The sequence below is a fragment of the Staurois parvus genome, unplaced genomic scaffold (assembly GCF_062004578.1).
Source record: "Staurois parvus isolate SC_StPar_1 unplaced genomic scaffold, SC_StPar_1.0 ptg000243l, whole genome shotgun sequence".
Lineage (NCBI taxonomy): Eukaryota > Metazoa > Chordata > Amphibia > Anura > Ranidae > Staurois > Staurois parvus.
The window spans coordinates 4,162,344-4,175,346 of record NW_028318039.1 but is presented as its reverse complement, the minus strand read 5'-3'; the positions used below and the strand labels follow the sequence as shown (position 1 = coordinate 4,175,346).

The 13,003-nt window shown below is 43.5% G+C and overlaps 1 protein-coding gene across 3 annotated transcripts in view; it reads right to left on the bottom strand.

Annotated features, from left to right (window-relative positions):
* The window catches only part of SLAIN1 (SLAIN family member 1), an 81,007-nt gene that overhangs the window by 25,266 nt on the left and 42,738 nt on the right, over positions 1–13,003 (bottom strand). For 2 of the 3 annotated variants that reach the window (XM_089680455.1, XM_089680457.1), the window contains exons 3-5: positions 8,013–8,162; positions 5,593–5,742; positions 944–1,297 (exon numbers count right to left, since the gene is read on the bottom strand). In XM_089680455.1, the coding sequence (XP_089536581.1) occupies positions 944–1,297; positions 5,593–5,742; positions 8,013–8,162 (654 nt within the window). The remainder of the gene's footprint in view (positions 1–943; positions 1,298–5,592; positions 5,743–8,012; positions 8,163–13,003) is intronic. The other variant, XM_089680456.1, reaches the window with a different exon arrangement.

Below are 13,003 nucleotides of genomic sequence, written 5' to 3'. Positions count from 1 at the left end.
TATATTTGGAATTTAAAACACCTTTTAGAGAAACAAATTAAGATTATAAGTGTTATATTGCCTGTGATATTGGTTCCAGAGGCGCGGTCTCCATCTGTTATCTAGCATGCATGCAGAAGCAGCTTGAGTACAGGCACTCTCCATAGGCAACAATGGTGCCAAAAGTTTAAAAAGAACTGTTTAACTTGGTCTTTGTCGCAACAGCCTGCAAGCAGTTAGTGATTTACCTGTATCCCAAGATGTGGTTTAGGGAAGGCCACCCTGGAGCATGAATATTTAAAGGCCTTCTGCCCTTACTTACCATGAAAGATGCAGGATTTAAGAGGAATTAACCCTTTTTGGCTTTGCCATACACAATGGGGCATACCTCCACAGGGTTCTTCAAGGACATGGCTCTGCACCAGGACGAAAAACAGACATGACCTGCAAACCTCGCTGCAGCTAACTCTATACATTGCTGTGGGCTCTCCTCTTGTCATACAGTGCAGAGTCTAGTGCCTCAGCAACATTATAGTCTGGCCCCGCGTCTTCTCAGCTGGCAGGGTCCAGGTATAGTCTCCCAAGGCTCTTACGAGCTGATAGCTGATCCAGAAGCTGCATGAAAAGCCACAGTGGATATAGCCAGCTAAGATTTTGAAAGAAAAAAAGCTCTGTATATTCATTCAGGAGAAAAACTTCCATGTGATATGATAAGCTGCTCAGTAGAAAGAGGTCCATCACCTAAGGACATTAGCAAAAAAACTGAGACTAGCTTTCTTTGCCAGTGTCCAATCATCTGCTGGTAGCTGTACATAACCCAGTCATCATGATTAACAAAGCTTACTGTATAATCAGGAAAAGTGTCTTAAATTTTGTTGAAATGACCAAGTTGGCTAGAAATTAGCAAATTCTTGAATTACAATGGATTCCGAACATCAAATGGTACTCAAATAAATTACTTTACCTGCATTAGTTCTGTTTTGCATTTGTTCTGATGTCTGAGCTTGGGATGAAAAATTATATTGCTGATATCCATTTGAATTAAGATACTGGGAACTGGGACTCCTCCTGCAGTCCCGAATACTAGAGAAAGTCTGTGAATGAGGAATGCCTCTCTGCAGTGGAGAGCAGCGACTAAGTCGAGGCTGAGGTGGTGGCAAGAGGTCAAAATCTTCATCTTCGTCTTCAACACTGTAACGATCAGATTCCTGGTCACTGTTGGCACATGGTGCTTTCTTTGCAGAGTATAGCGAAAGGCTAGAGCGATGTCTTGATACTGAACTGCAAGCAGAGGTAGATGCAAAATCTTGCCTTAAGCCTGCAAAACAAAAAATGATTGCTGATCAATGGGGACACAGAAACAAAAAGTTTGCCAAAAAGTCTAATCTACTCAAATAAATTGGCTTGGTTTACACTTTAAAGCTGAAGTAATGTACATATATAAATACCTTCTCATATCCAACTAAAGGATTAACATGTTATTAAAGTTTTTCAATCACCTCTTTTTAGACCCAGTGATATCATCACTGGGTCTGTCTGATGGTCCTAGCTTCAAGTGTAGTGGGAGGGGCTGGCAGGCACTTCTAAAAGAGATGCTGGGGATAGGTTTTTCACATAATGCTTGGGAACAAAATGATTTGATGTCAGAAAAAGCCAATAGCATTGAGGTAGGAAAGAGACAGGAGAGAAGTGATTGAATAACTAAAGTTCTTCAGAAAGAAATGACACAAGTGGACTCGAGATAGCTGCTGCTTCTTTAGAGGATTTTATTGCACAGATGCAAGCTTGCATGGAATTGAGAGTAATAGGTTTCAACAAAAGGAGAGGACTTGCTACAAGCATGGGAAAAAAAAAAAAAGGAGGGGGGAGAGAGAGGGGATGGAGAGCGAGCGAGAGGAGAGCAAGAAAGAGTAGAGAGGGAGAGAGGGAAGAGAGGGAGGGGGGGGAAGAGAGGGAGGGGGGGGAGAGAGGGAGGGGGGGGAGAGAGGGAGGGGGGGGAAGAGAGGGAGGGGGGAAAGAGAGGGAGGGGGGAAAGAGAGGGAGGGGGGAAGAGAGGGAGGGGGGGAAGAGAGGGTGAGGAGAGGAGTGAGGGGGGAGAGAGGGGGAGGAGAGAGGGGGGAGAGAGGGTGAGGAGAGGAGTGAGGGGGGGAGAGAGGGGGGGGGAGAGAGGGGGAGGAGAGAGAGGGGTGAGGGGGGAGAGAGGGGGAGGCGAGAGGGGGGGAGGCGAGAGGGGGGAGGCGAGAGGGGGGAGAGGGGAGAGAGAGAGGGGAGAGGGAGAGGGGAGAGAGAGAGGGGAGAGGGAGAGGGAGAGAGGGAGGAGAGAGGGAGGAGAGAGGGAGGAGAGAGGGAGGAGAGAGGGAGGAGAGAGGGAGGAGAGAGGGAGGAGAGAGGGGGGAGAGAGGGGGGAGAGAGGGGGGAGAGAGGGAGGAGAGAGGGGGGAGAGAGGGAGGAGAGAGGGAGGAGAGAGGGAGGAGAGAGGGAGGAGAGAGGGGAGAGAGGGAGGAGAGAGGGAGGAGGGAGGGAGGAGAGCGAGGGAGGGAGGGAGGAGAGCGAGCGAGGGAGGGAGGGAGGAGAGCGAGCGAGCGAGGGAGGGAGGAGAGCGAGCGAGGGAGGGAGGGAGGAGAGAGAGCGAGGGAGGGAGGGAGGGAGGAGAGCGAGCGAGGGAGGGAGGAGAGCGAGGGAGGAAAGGGGGGAGAGGGGAGGGGAGAGAGAGGGGAGGAGGGAAGGGGGAGGAGAGAGGGGGAGAGAGAGGAGAGAGAGGGGAGAGGGGGAGAGAGAGGAGAGAGAGGGGAGAGGGGGGAGAGAGAGGGGAGAGGGGGGAGAGGGAGGGGGAGAGGGAGAGGGAGGGGGAGAGAGAGAGGGAGGGGGAGAGAGAGAGGGAGGGGGAGAGAGAGAGGGAGGGGGAGAGAGAGAGGGAGGGGGAGAGAGAGAGGGAGGGGGAGAGAGAGAGAGAGGGAGAGAGAGAGGGGGGGGGAGAGAGAGGGAGGAGAGAGAGAAGAGAGAGGGAGGAGAGAGAGAAGAGAGAGGGAGGAGAGAGAGAAGAGAGAGGGAGGAGAGAGAGAAGAGAGAGGGAGGAGAGAGAGAAGAGAGAGGGAGGAGAGAGAGAAGAGAGAGGGAGGAGAGAGAGAAGAGAGGGAGGAGAGAGAGAAGAGAGAGGGAGGAGAGAGAGGAGAGAGAGAGAGAGAAAAAAGAGAGAGAGAGAACAGGAAGAAAGGGGGAGAAAATCATATATACACACACACTTATTGAACTCTCTCGCTCTCTCATTGGGGAGGGGGGAGGCGCAAAATTTTTGCGTTCCCTAGGGCAGCACAAAATCTAAATACACTACTGGCAACACCCATCACATTCCCTATTCATTAACTACCTCAGCCACTTCACAGACTTATAAACACATCAGAGAAGTGGAACAGTACATGGAAGGGTGTGTACAGTGGATAAGTAGGATCACTTCTTACTTTTACCTCCCCTCCAAATTATTTGTTTGGCATCACCTGTTAGCTAGAAGGCTGTACTTGTGAAGTTATGATGGGAATGAAGAAAATGCAGCGCCAATTCTACAATAATAATAATAAGTCACTTTAAATAAAGTCCATATAAGTCCCCCAAATTAATGGAAGCAGGTGCATAAAAGGAAGAAGTTAGATCCAAAAACCATCACCATACACCCAAGACAGATTGGCCTCTTACTGGACAATTTGACCGCACAAAGTCGGTCAACATGCGCAGTATGACATAACATCAATACAGCAATCGGTCCTCAATACAGATCCCCTCCAGGATGAAAAGTAACTTCTTCACCTTCAATGATCTCCAAATCGCAGAAACTCCCATGCGATGATCAGGGAATGGGTAAAGAGAAAAGGCAACTCATAGTGTAGTATTTAAAATCTAATTTGGGAAATTTATTTAGCTTCCACGTACATCAGAAGATAAGATAACCAACAAGGTAAAACAAGAGGTTTTTAACCAACAAGATGGCTGCTGTCCCTCCAGAGCACGATGACGTCATACTGCAAGGCTCTACCCAACGCGTTTTGTCAAAAAGACGTGGAAGGTTGATGGCCATCTTGTTGATTAGAAACTTCGTTTTCCCATGCTGGCTATCTTATATTCTGATGTATGTGGAACCTAAATAAATTTGCCAAATTAGATTTTAAAATATTACACTGTGTTGCCTTTTCTCTTTACTCATTCCCTGACCATCGGATGGGAGTTTATGCCATTTGGAGATCATTGAAGATGGAGAAGTTACTTTTCATCCTTGAGGGGATCTGTATTGAGGATCGATTGCTGTATTGATGTTATGTCACACTGCGCATGTTGACCGACTTTGTGCAGTCAAATTGTCTGGTAAGAGGCCAATCTGTCTCGGGTTTATGGTGACGGTTTTTGGATCAAACATTTTCCTTTTATGCACCTGCTTCCATTCATTTGGGAACTTATATGGACTTTATTTAAAGTGACTTAATATTATTGTAGAATTAGCGCTGCATTTTCTTAATTCACATCATAATATTGCCTTTACATGTGCAAGCTGCTTTTAATTTATTTTATTTATTTTTGCAGTTTAAAATCTGAGTGCAAGTGTTGATATATACTTGTGAAGTCATGCCTATTGTTTCTTGCTGTGTTATATTTTGTTAAAGATTACTGTACAGTACAAAGTACAACAAAAATACAATAGCACTATATGCAGAAAAAAATATAATACAGCTGATGGGAGAGTTTAAGTTTAAAGTATACACTAAAGACAAATCATTTTTTTTTTAAGTTTTGCATAGAGTGCAGCGATTAGAACCCCTGCAAGTTTCTACTGCTGTCTATTCCCCCCCGTTAAGGAGATTCATCCTCTCGATTTGTCCTGTTTACTATTATCGTTGACAATGGAAGTAAAAGAAAATCCCCAAATTTTGAGTTGTCCTCAGAAAAGTAAGAGAGGGGAAATCTTCCTATGGGGACACTAGTTTTGGTGACCTGGGGGTCTCCAAAGGATTCCCTTAAATTGCAGGGATTTCCTCTCACTAACTGTTTGACTATGGGAAAGGAAGTGAAGGGAAATCTCTGAAACGGAACACAGATGGCGAGAAAAAAAAAAAATCTGACGGGTTATAACCGTTCCTTACTCTATCCAAAATGGGAAAAAAAAGTTTTGCCTATAGCTCTACTTTCAAGCCTGGGAAACAAAACTAATGCATGATCTTCTAATGTCCTCAAGACCGAGCCAGGTTACAGAGACCTGTACTGTACAAAAGGACACTGAGGGACAGTCCACCATTGGAGAATGGGGGAGCGCCTTCTGTCAGGTGAGCAGAGAACCAGGCAGGTAGAATGCTTTTACCATCTCCTAGAGCACAGGTATCAAACTGGCGGCCCCCCAGCTGTTGCCAAACTACAAGTCCCATGAGGCATTGCAAGATTGACAGTTACAAGCATGACTCACAAAGGCAGAGGCATGAAGGTAATTGTAGTTTCATAACAGCTGGAGGCCCTGCCCTAGAGAGACACAAGTAATTAACTTTTACAGCACAGATGCAGCCACACATAAGGGAGTAGTTTTGGTTCTACTTGAGTTTGGCTTTAACATATCTACCATAACATAAAAGAGCTTACTTTCTTCTTGTAATCGTGCCATGATCTGAACGTCAGTGAGGTCTTGTAATTTGTATCCCATAGCAATTGAGTCATCTTCCAGTTCTGAAGTACTAAGTTCACTGTCTATTGAAGACTGTGGGCTCAAAGGGGAGCTCTTCAAATTGTAACCTGAAAAACAAGAACATTATTAAAATGATATACGATACATATATATTATCAACACAAACTAGGATATTAGAATCAAACAAAAGAAAAAATGAGAACAAAAAGTTATAATACGAATCGTGAAACATAAAATGAAGTTGTGACTGTTGTGACCCATTTACTTATAGCGAGTTAAATAAAAAAAGGTTCAAACCAATCTTTAGGTGCAGTCAGTATAGTCCCTTCAGCCAAAAATAAATACCAAAAAGTAAATAACCAGAGCATAAGGCTCTAGAAAAAAGAATCTGTATTGATGGGACACGTTGCATATGCACATAAATAGATTCATCTTATGTACTATTAAATATCATTATTCATATAAATATCACAAAAATGATAGAAAAGCAAAGTAAAAACCACACCACTCTACCTTCACTTAAAATCAGACAACATTGTCTTGCAATCCCCTTTATTATATCTACCTAACCACTTTTGAAGTATCTATAATATTGTTTATGTCCTTTAGTGGTTTAGGGGCGTTTTCCTTCTTTTGTGACTGAAGCATAGTGGGTTAAATGTTGGTCAAGACCTATGGGTTGTGGATACCTATACTTGTGCTGCGATTCAAAAAGTGGTTAGGCAAACATAATATAGGGGATTGCAAAACAACATTTTCTGCTTGTAAGTGATGGTAGAGGGGTATGTTGTTTGCTTTTTATTTTTTGTATAATTTTTGTAACATTTATATGAAAAAAAAAAATATTTAATACTACATAAGCAGAATCTTTTTATGTGTATTTGCTACGTATCCCATCAACACAGCTTCTTTTTTTTCTAGAGCCTTATGCTCTGGTTATTTACTTTTTGCCATTCTCTTATAGCACGCCCTGGTTCACACCGAACACGATTTTAAAGTGGTGTGATTTGGTCCCATTTAAAGAGCAACCTCAAAGTAGAGCTGATATAGACACAGGTAGATTTCAGTGTCACTTACCTTATAGTCTAAGAGCAAAATTGCACTGAAGTGGTAAAAAAGTAATACAGGAACTATTTTTCAAATCGAACTACTTGAAATTGCACCTATTAAGACAGTGCCATAGAAATACATTAGATGTGACTTCAGGTGGATTTTGTAAATCTCATTTCGCACCTGATGTCGCATCATTGTGAACCAGGGCTAACTGCGATTAGGTCCCTTCTCTAGGTGGAGCCTTGGTCAGGCCCTCAAACTCCCTTTACTGTCCCTCTAGTAACACTCAAAATAAAAAACAGAGGATTGCTGAGTGGCAAGGTTTTGCACTAAAGGATCCCTTACAGCAGAAGTGTTGAGGACTGTTGAAGGAACACTTCCACACACAAACCTCACCACATTTGGTAATGTGGCAGACTTATGGAGAAATGTCCCTGTGCTAGTCATCAGTAGCTTGCTGGAACAACGTTTTAATACAGCAGCAAAGTTCCAATTGTAGCCATAACTAAAAACAGCAATTTGCAGCTTTTTCATCCCAATAGATTTAAAGGAAATAAAATAATAATTAAAAAAAAAAATAAACCAAACCACACAGTTTGAGAAAGGTCATTTTTAAATGCTGGCACGTTTTCGTGCATCACTCTTAAGATCCACACTGAGAATCAGCAGTCTAGTGTAGGACAGGTTTGACCACAGCCACTTAAGTTCTGGTCCTTAAAGAAAGACATGTCCAGAATTATTTTGATGCATGGACGCCATTACTGTATTTAAAGTGTGTAGACTCCACTGAAGATAGATTTAGTCTGATATATGGTCATAGTACGGACTGCTTCAAAACCAGCAAAAGTGGTAGTTTGGTCTGCAGGAAAAAACAGTCCTAAATGAAGAGGACAGTACTGTAGGCAATTGCTTTCAATCCATATCGGAAACAAAATGTGAATACAACTTGTTACCAGCACATGTTAAGATCTATTTGTGAAAGTATGCATTCCACAAGCAGCCACATGTAAACTTTTGATGATTTACAGCATTGTGCACAAAATAGAAAAATAAATTGTAACCAACAAACACATCCTAAAACATCCATTACAGCCTTTAGAATAAATGATAGCAAAAAAAAAGCAACAAAAAAATCACCATAAAGGAAGAAAAGAAAAAAAAAAAGTACAGTGGCATAAAACAACCACAAAACGTCAAAACATCAATGGCAAAATAAAAAAAAATTAAAAAAAAACACAGCAAATAGAGAAAGCCAATTACACTGTGAAAAGGGAGAAAAAACCCACAACATTTCAGTGCAAAATAGAATAAGTTGTAGGTTTACCTGTCTTTTCTGGTGTTAGTATTGCTTTAGTTGGGGTTTTAAGGATGCTGGGAGAATTAACACCGTTGCAATATGGAGTGAGTCTCGCAACTGGACTATATGGAAAAGACATGGAAACAGGAGTGGAAAAGAGACTCCTCCAGCGACCAGCTAAACATAAAGGAACAGAAATCACTGATTAGTATTCTTTTAAAACCATAACAAGCACGGTTCAGGCTAACAGTAATTGAAGGTCATCTTCACCCAAAACCAATAATTCAGTTTTCCAGAAAGCCAAATGATCAAGGGGAATCAAACCTTTGATGTCTCAGTTTTGCGGACGTTGGGTTGCATAACGCACCATATTCTATCAATTTTGGGTGGAACTTCAATACACAGGGCTTAAGTCAATATCATTCATGGGATCACACATACCTGTTCTGACAAGACTGCATTTACACTTATTAACACCTACAGAGTGTTAGGTGGAATTGCATTAATGTAACACATCTATGATACTTTGAAGGCCCAATCCAAAGTTTTTTAGAAAAAAGTTTAATAAGCACTAGTTACTAGATACCAGTAGGACTTTAAAAGATGTCAATAGTTTAGTTTTACTTCACACACAGATAGCTATAAAAACAATAATTTAAAAAAATCATAAGGATTTTATCGTACCGATAAGTAAAAGTCAAATCACAAATACACAGTTGTTTTTATGTTTAATAAATCAGAGAGATCCCATAAGGGTATGTATACCTCAACTTAGGAACTCCTGTTCTAGTGAATACAATACATGGCCTCATTTAGGCCTCTTTCACATGGGAAGATCAATCGGGTCCGCCTGTCTTTTTCAGGCAAACCCGATCGGACCATCCATTGCCCTCTGTGGAGTGGCAGATGTAAATGGAAATGTGTCCATTTACACCTACCTGCATCCGATCTGATCCTTTCTACTAAAAACAGAAGGATGGGATCCAGACAGGTGGACTGTTTACATCCGACTGCCCAAAGAGGACAGCGTGCAGAGTCTGTGGCATGGGCCTGTCATCTGCCTGCTCATCGGGTACCAGATTCCTACTTGTGGAGTCCGCCTGTGTGAAAGGGGCCTTAGGAGTACCACTAAATGCTCCTGTGTGCCAGTCTAAACAAGTACCAAATCCAGGCAATGCACATCTCACAGCAAAAAAAAAAGCCATGATTTTTTTCCAGTTGCAGAGCACAGGAACTTTAGTCTTTACCATGGATTATACAGTTTGCAGCTACCTGCAGATGACTAGATGCTGGGGAAAGAAAAAAAAAAAAAAAAGAAGACTGCAGCGAAATCCCCCTATATAACCCTTCCCACTCCCAGATAGACTCCATTTTGTAATAAGCAATAGGGAGATCATAAGAACAGTAGGGAAGGAACTGTGGTCCATACAGTACTCCAAGAAACTAATTTTACTGGCAAGTCAAAATTCCAATTCTCTTAGTTGTATATTACAGGGCAAAGAAACTTTAGTCTTTAACATGGGACATGCAAAAGCTATAAAACAGATGGGTAGACAACACAGCCACCAGGTCCACATAAGAGCGGATCCAGAATGGCTTGATAGACAGAGCAGCTTGTAGTACCTTGTGCTTGAAATTGGTGCTTGAACATTTACCTGGTAGAACTTAAACAAGTTAACAGAAGCCCAGGTGGCAGTATTACAAATCAGTAAAGAATGTCTGATACTAAAAGCCCATAAAGCAGATCTGGTAAAGTGTGCCTCAACAGGGACAGGAGAGATGGCAGTAGCAGAGAAGTAGATTCTCACAGCACATACCACATTAAGACAGTGGAGAGAAATTTCAGGGCATGACTGAATAAAGGACAAATATCCAGGTTAAGATGCAAGAGAGAGAGACCAGCTTAAGGAGGAAGGAGGCTTTAGGCTACAAGACAACCTTATCCTTATGCAATACTAACAAGGAATAGAAGGCCCCCGCTTACAATCTAAAGGAAGGGGGAGGTGGTACAAAAAGTGATAGCTGCAGGGGATGATCTGATGGAGGTGACTCAAGTACAGTTCTTCTTAGGTAGAGTTGGGTAAGCTTTTCTGAATAAGAGTTCTCAAAGTTCTCCAAAAGGTGGACAGCATGGGGGCTGACCTGGCATAATGGGGTAGGAAGTTCCAGAGGACAGGTTCTGGAGAAGTCCTGAAGGTGAGCATGGGAGGAGGTGACAAGGGAGCTAGAGAGGAAGACATCTTGGGAGGAACGGAGCGAAGGTTTTAGACGATATCAGCAGATGAGGTTGGTGATGTAGCTAGGGGCAGTGTTGCAGGTGGCTTTGTATGTTGTGGTTAATTTTTTTTAATTTTATACATTGGGCTAGTGGAAGCCAGTGAAGGGATTGGCAGAGAGATACAGCATTATCTGATCGATTGGTGTATAATTCTAGCAGCAGCATTCATAATGTACTGAAGGGGGGATAGCCCATGTAAAGCTAGGCCAGTGAGGAGAGAGATGCAGTAATCAAGGCAGGATATAACCAAGGTGTGGATAAGATGTTTTGTGGTGGTGTTAGTCAGAAAGGAACAAATTCTGGAAATGTTGAGGCAGCAGGATTTAGCCAGTGATTGGATGTGGGGCCTGATGGAGAGGTCAGAATCTAGGATTACACCTAGCACCCTGGCATGTAGGGAGGGACAAATGGTTGTGCTGTTGATCTTGATGGTAAAGTCATGAGTGGGGGGATCGGGGAGGAGGAAATGTTACAAGCTCAGTTTTAGAAAGATTGAGTTTGAGGAATTAGCGTGACATCCATACTGATAGGTTGCTCAGTAGATTTGTGATACGCGAGGAGATTGAGGGAGTGAGCTGGGAAGCAAAGAGATAGATCTGGGTGTTGGAAGTCATGGGAGGGTTTCAATTGGCCCAGGGAGGAGGTGTAGAGAGAGAAAAGAATGGAGTACCTTGGTGTACCCTGACAGGAAGAGAAGCGGAGGAGTTGGTGTTGTATGCGATGCTGAAAAGTGCGGTAAGATAGGCAAGAGGAAACACAGGAAAGAGCAGAGTCATGGAGGCCAAGGGAGTGGAGTTAAAAAAGAGGAGAAGCAGGTGGTCGACTGTGTCAAAGGCAGCGGGAAGGTCTAAGAGTATGAGTATGGAGCAGGGGCGGACTGACAACTCATGGGGCCCCGGGGCAATAGGGGATCATGGGGCCCCTGTGTCCTTGCCCACACTCAAACAAAGCCTGTAAAAAAGGTACCAGGGGCATTTCATGGGGCCCCCTACTGACCCCGGGCCCTCGGGCAGTGCCAGAGTTCTCGATTGGTCAGTCCGCCCCTGGTATGGAGTAATGGTAGTTGGTTTTAGCAGTTAGCAGGTCATTCATTAGTTTTATTATGGTGGCTTCAGCAGAATGTTGTGGGCGAAAGCCAGACTGTAGGGGGTCGAAATGGTTGTCAGTGAGGTAGCAACTCATACAGTTGTGGACAAGGAGTTTGAGAAGCCTGTAGGCAAACAGGAGCAGGGAGATGGGTCTTAAGTTATTCAAACAGGTTGGGTCCAACAAGGGTTTTTTTTTTGGTATGGGGGTAACCAGTGCATGCTATGAGCAGGGAAGGAAAGGTGCTGGTGGAGAGGAGAGGTTGAAGATGTGGGTTAGAGTTTAGGATAGAGCAGGAAGGAGGCCGCAATAACTGAGGGGACAGGTGGTGAAGTAGGCATCGGAAAAGGAGTTTGACAACTTCCTCCATGGTAACTGGGTCAAAGGAGGACAGTATTGAGTGTGGTGTTGGACCTGGTATGTTGGTTGGAAGATAAAGTTTAATGCTGGAGATCTGATCATGAACTGTGTATCTTGTTTTTGAAATGACTGGAAATCTCCTGGGCAGCAAGTAAGTTTAGGGGTGGAGGCAGTGGGGAATAAAGTAAGGAATTAAGGGTAGAAAAGAGTCGACGAGGATTGGATGAGAGGGTTTTGATGAAAGTGGTATAGTAGGTTTGAAAAGTAGCGTGAAGGCTGGAGTTGCATTTGAGAAGAGCAGACTTGTACAGAGTGAAGTCTTGTAGGGATTTCATTTTTAATTTGCAATTTTATCGTAAAGGCACTCAGTAGCAGTGTAAAGAAGGGAAGGGCTGAGGTGGCGGAAGTTTCTATGGGTAACTGTTTGCTGAATGGAGGCATGGGAGGTAAGAGAAAGTGAGAGTGCGAAACTGATAAAGTTGTGATCAGAGAAAGGAAAGGGGGTGTTAGAGAGGCTACAGGGAGTGCACAGGGAGAATACAAGGTTAAGGGTGTTCCTATTGGATTGAGTGGTGGTTTGTGTCCATTGTGTTAGGTTAAAAGAGGAGGTTAGGTTGAGTAGTTGAGAGGTGGCTGAAGTGTTAACATTGACTAGAATGTTAAAGTCACCGAGGATGATGGCAGGTGCCTCAGGAGGAGAAAAAGTAGGGTAGCCATGCAGAGAAAAGAAAGAGTGACACTGAGCAGTGAGACCAGCAAATGACTGCGATCCTCCGACAAACCGGAGAAAAAAAAAAAACACAAATACAGTGCACTTCAAAAGAGCAGAGGGAGGTAAAGGAAGAACATGGAACAAGCTTTGTGAGGAAAGAGGTGGACAACTCTGCCCCCTTGTCATCTGCTGGAACTGGGTGAGTGAGTCCAGAGGAGGCTATCATGAGAGAGGGAAGCTGAGACAGACAGATTCCACAGGTAAAGGCATTCATTAGGATGGAACCAAGATCTCAGGCCAAACAGCAGTGGTCTGGTACAAAAGCAACCACAGGCTGAATGGCAGGGCCTGCTAAAAAAAAAAAAAAAAAAAAAAAAGAGCTTTAAAGAGGGCCTCTAACCTCCTGCCTACCAAGTCCCTATACACAAGAATATCAATCATAGGGGCAGTGTGGGTCTTGTTAAGATATGAAATGGCAGGATTCATCACAGGAACTGCTCTCTTTTGCAGGAATTAAGAGAGGAGAATGCAGAGAGTTCTCAAGAATGGATGGTAATGCCTAAGCATTGATGTCACCCATAG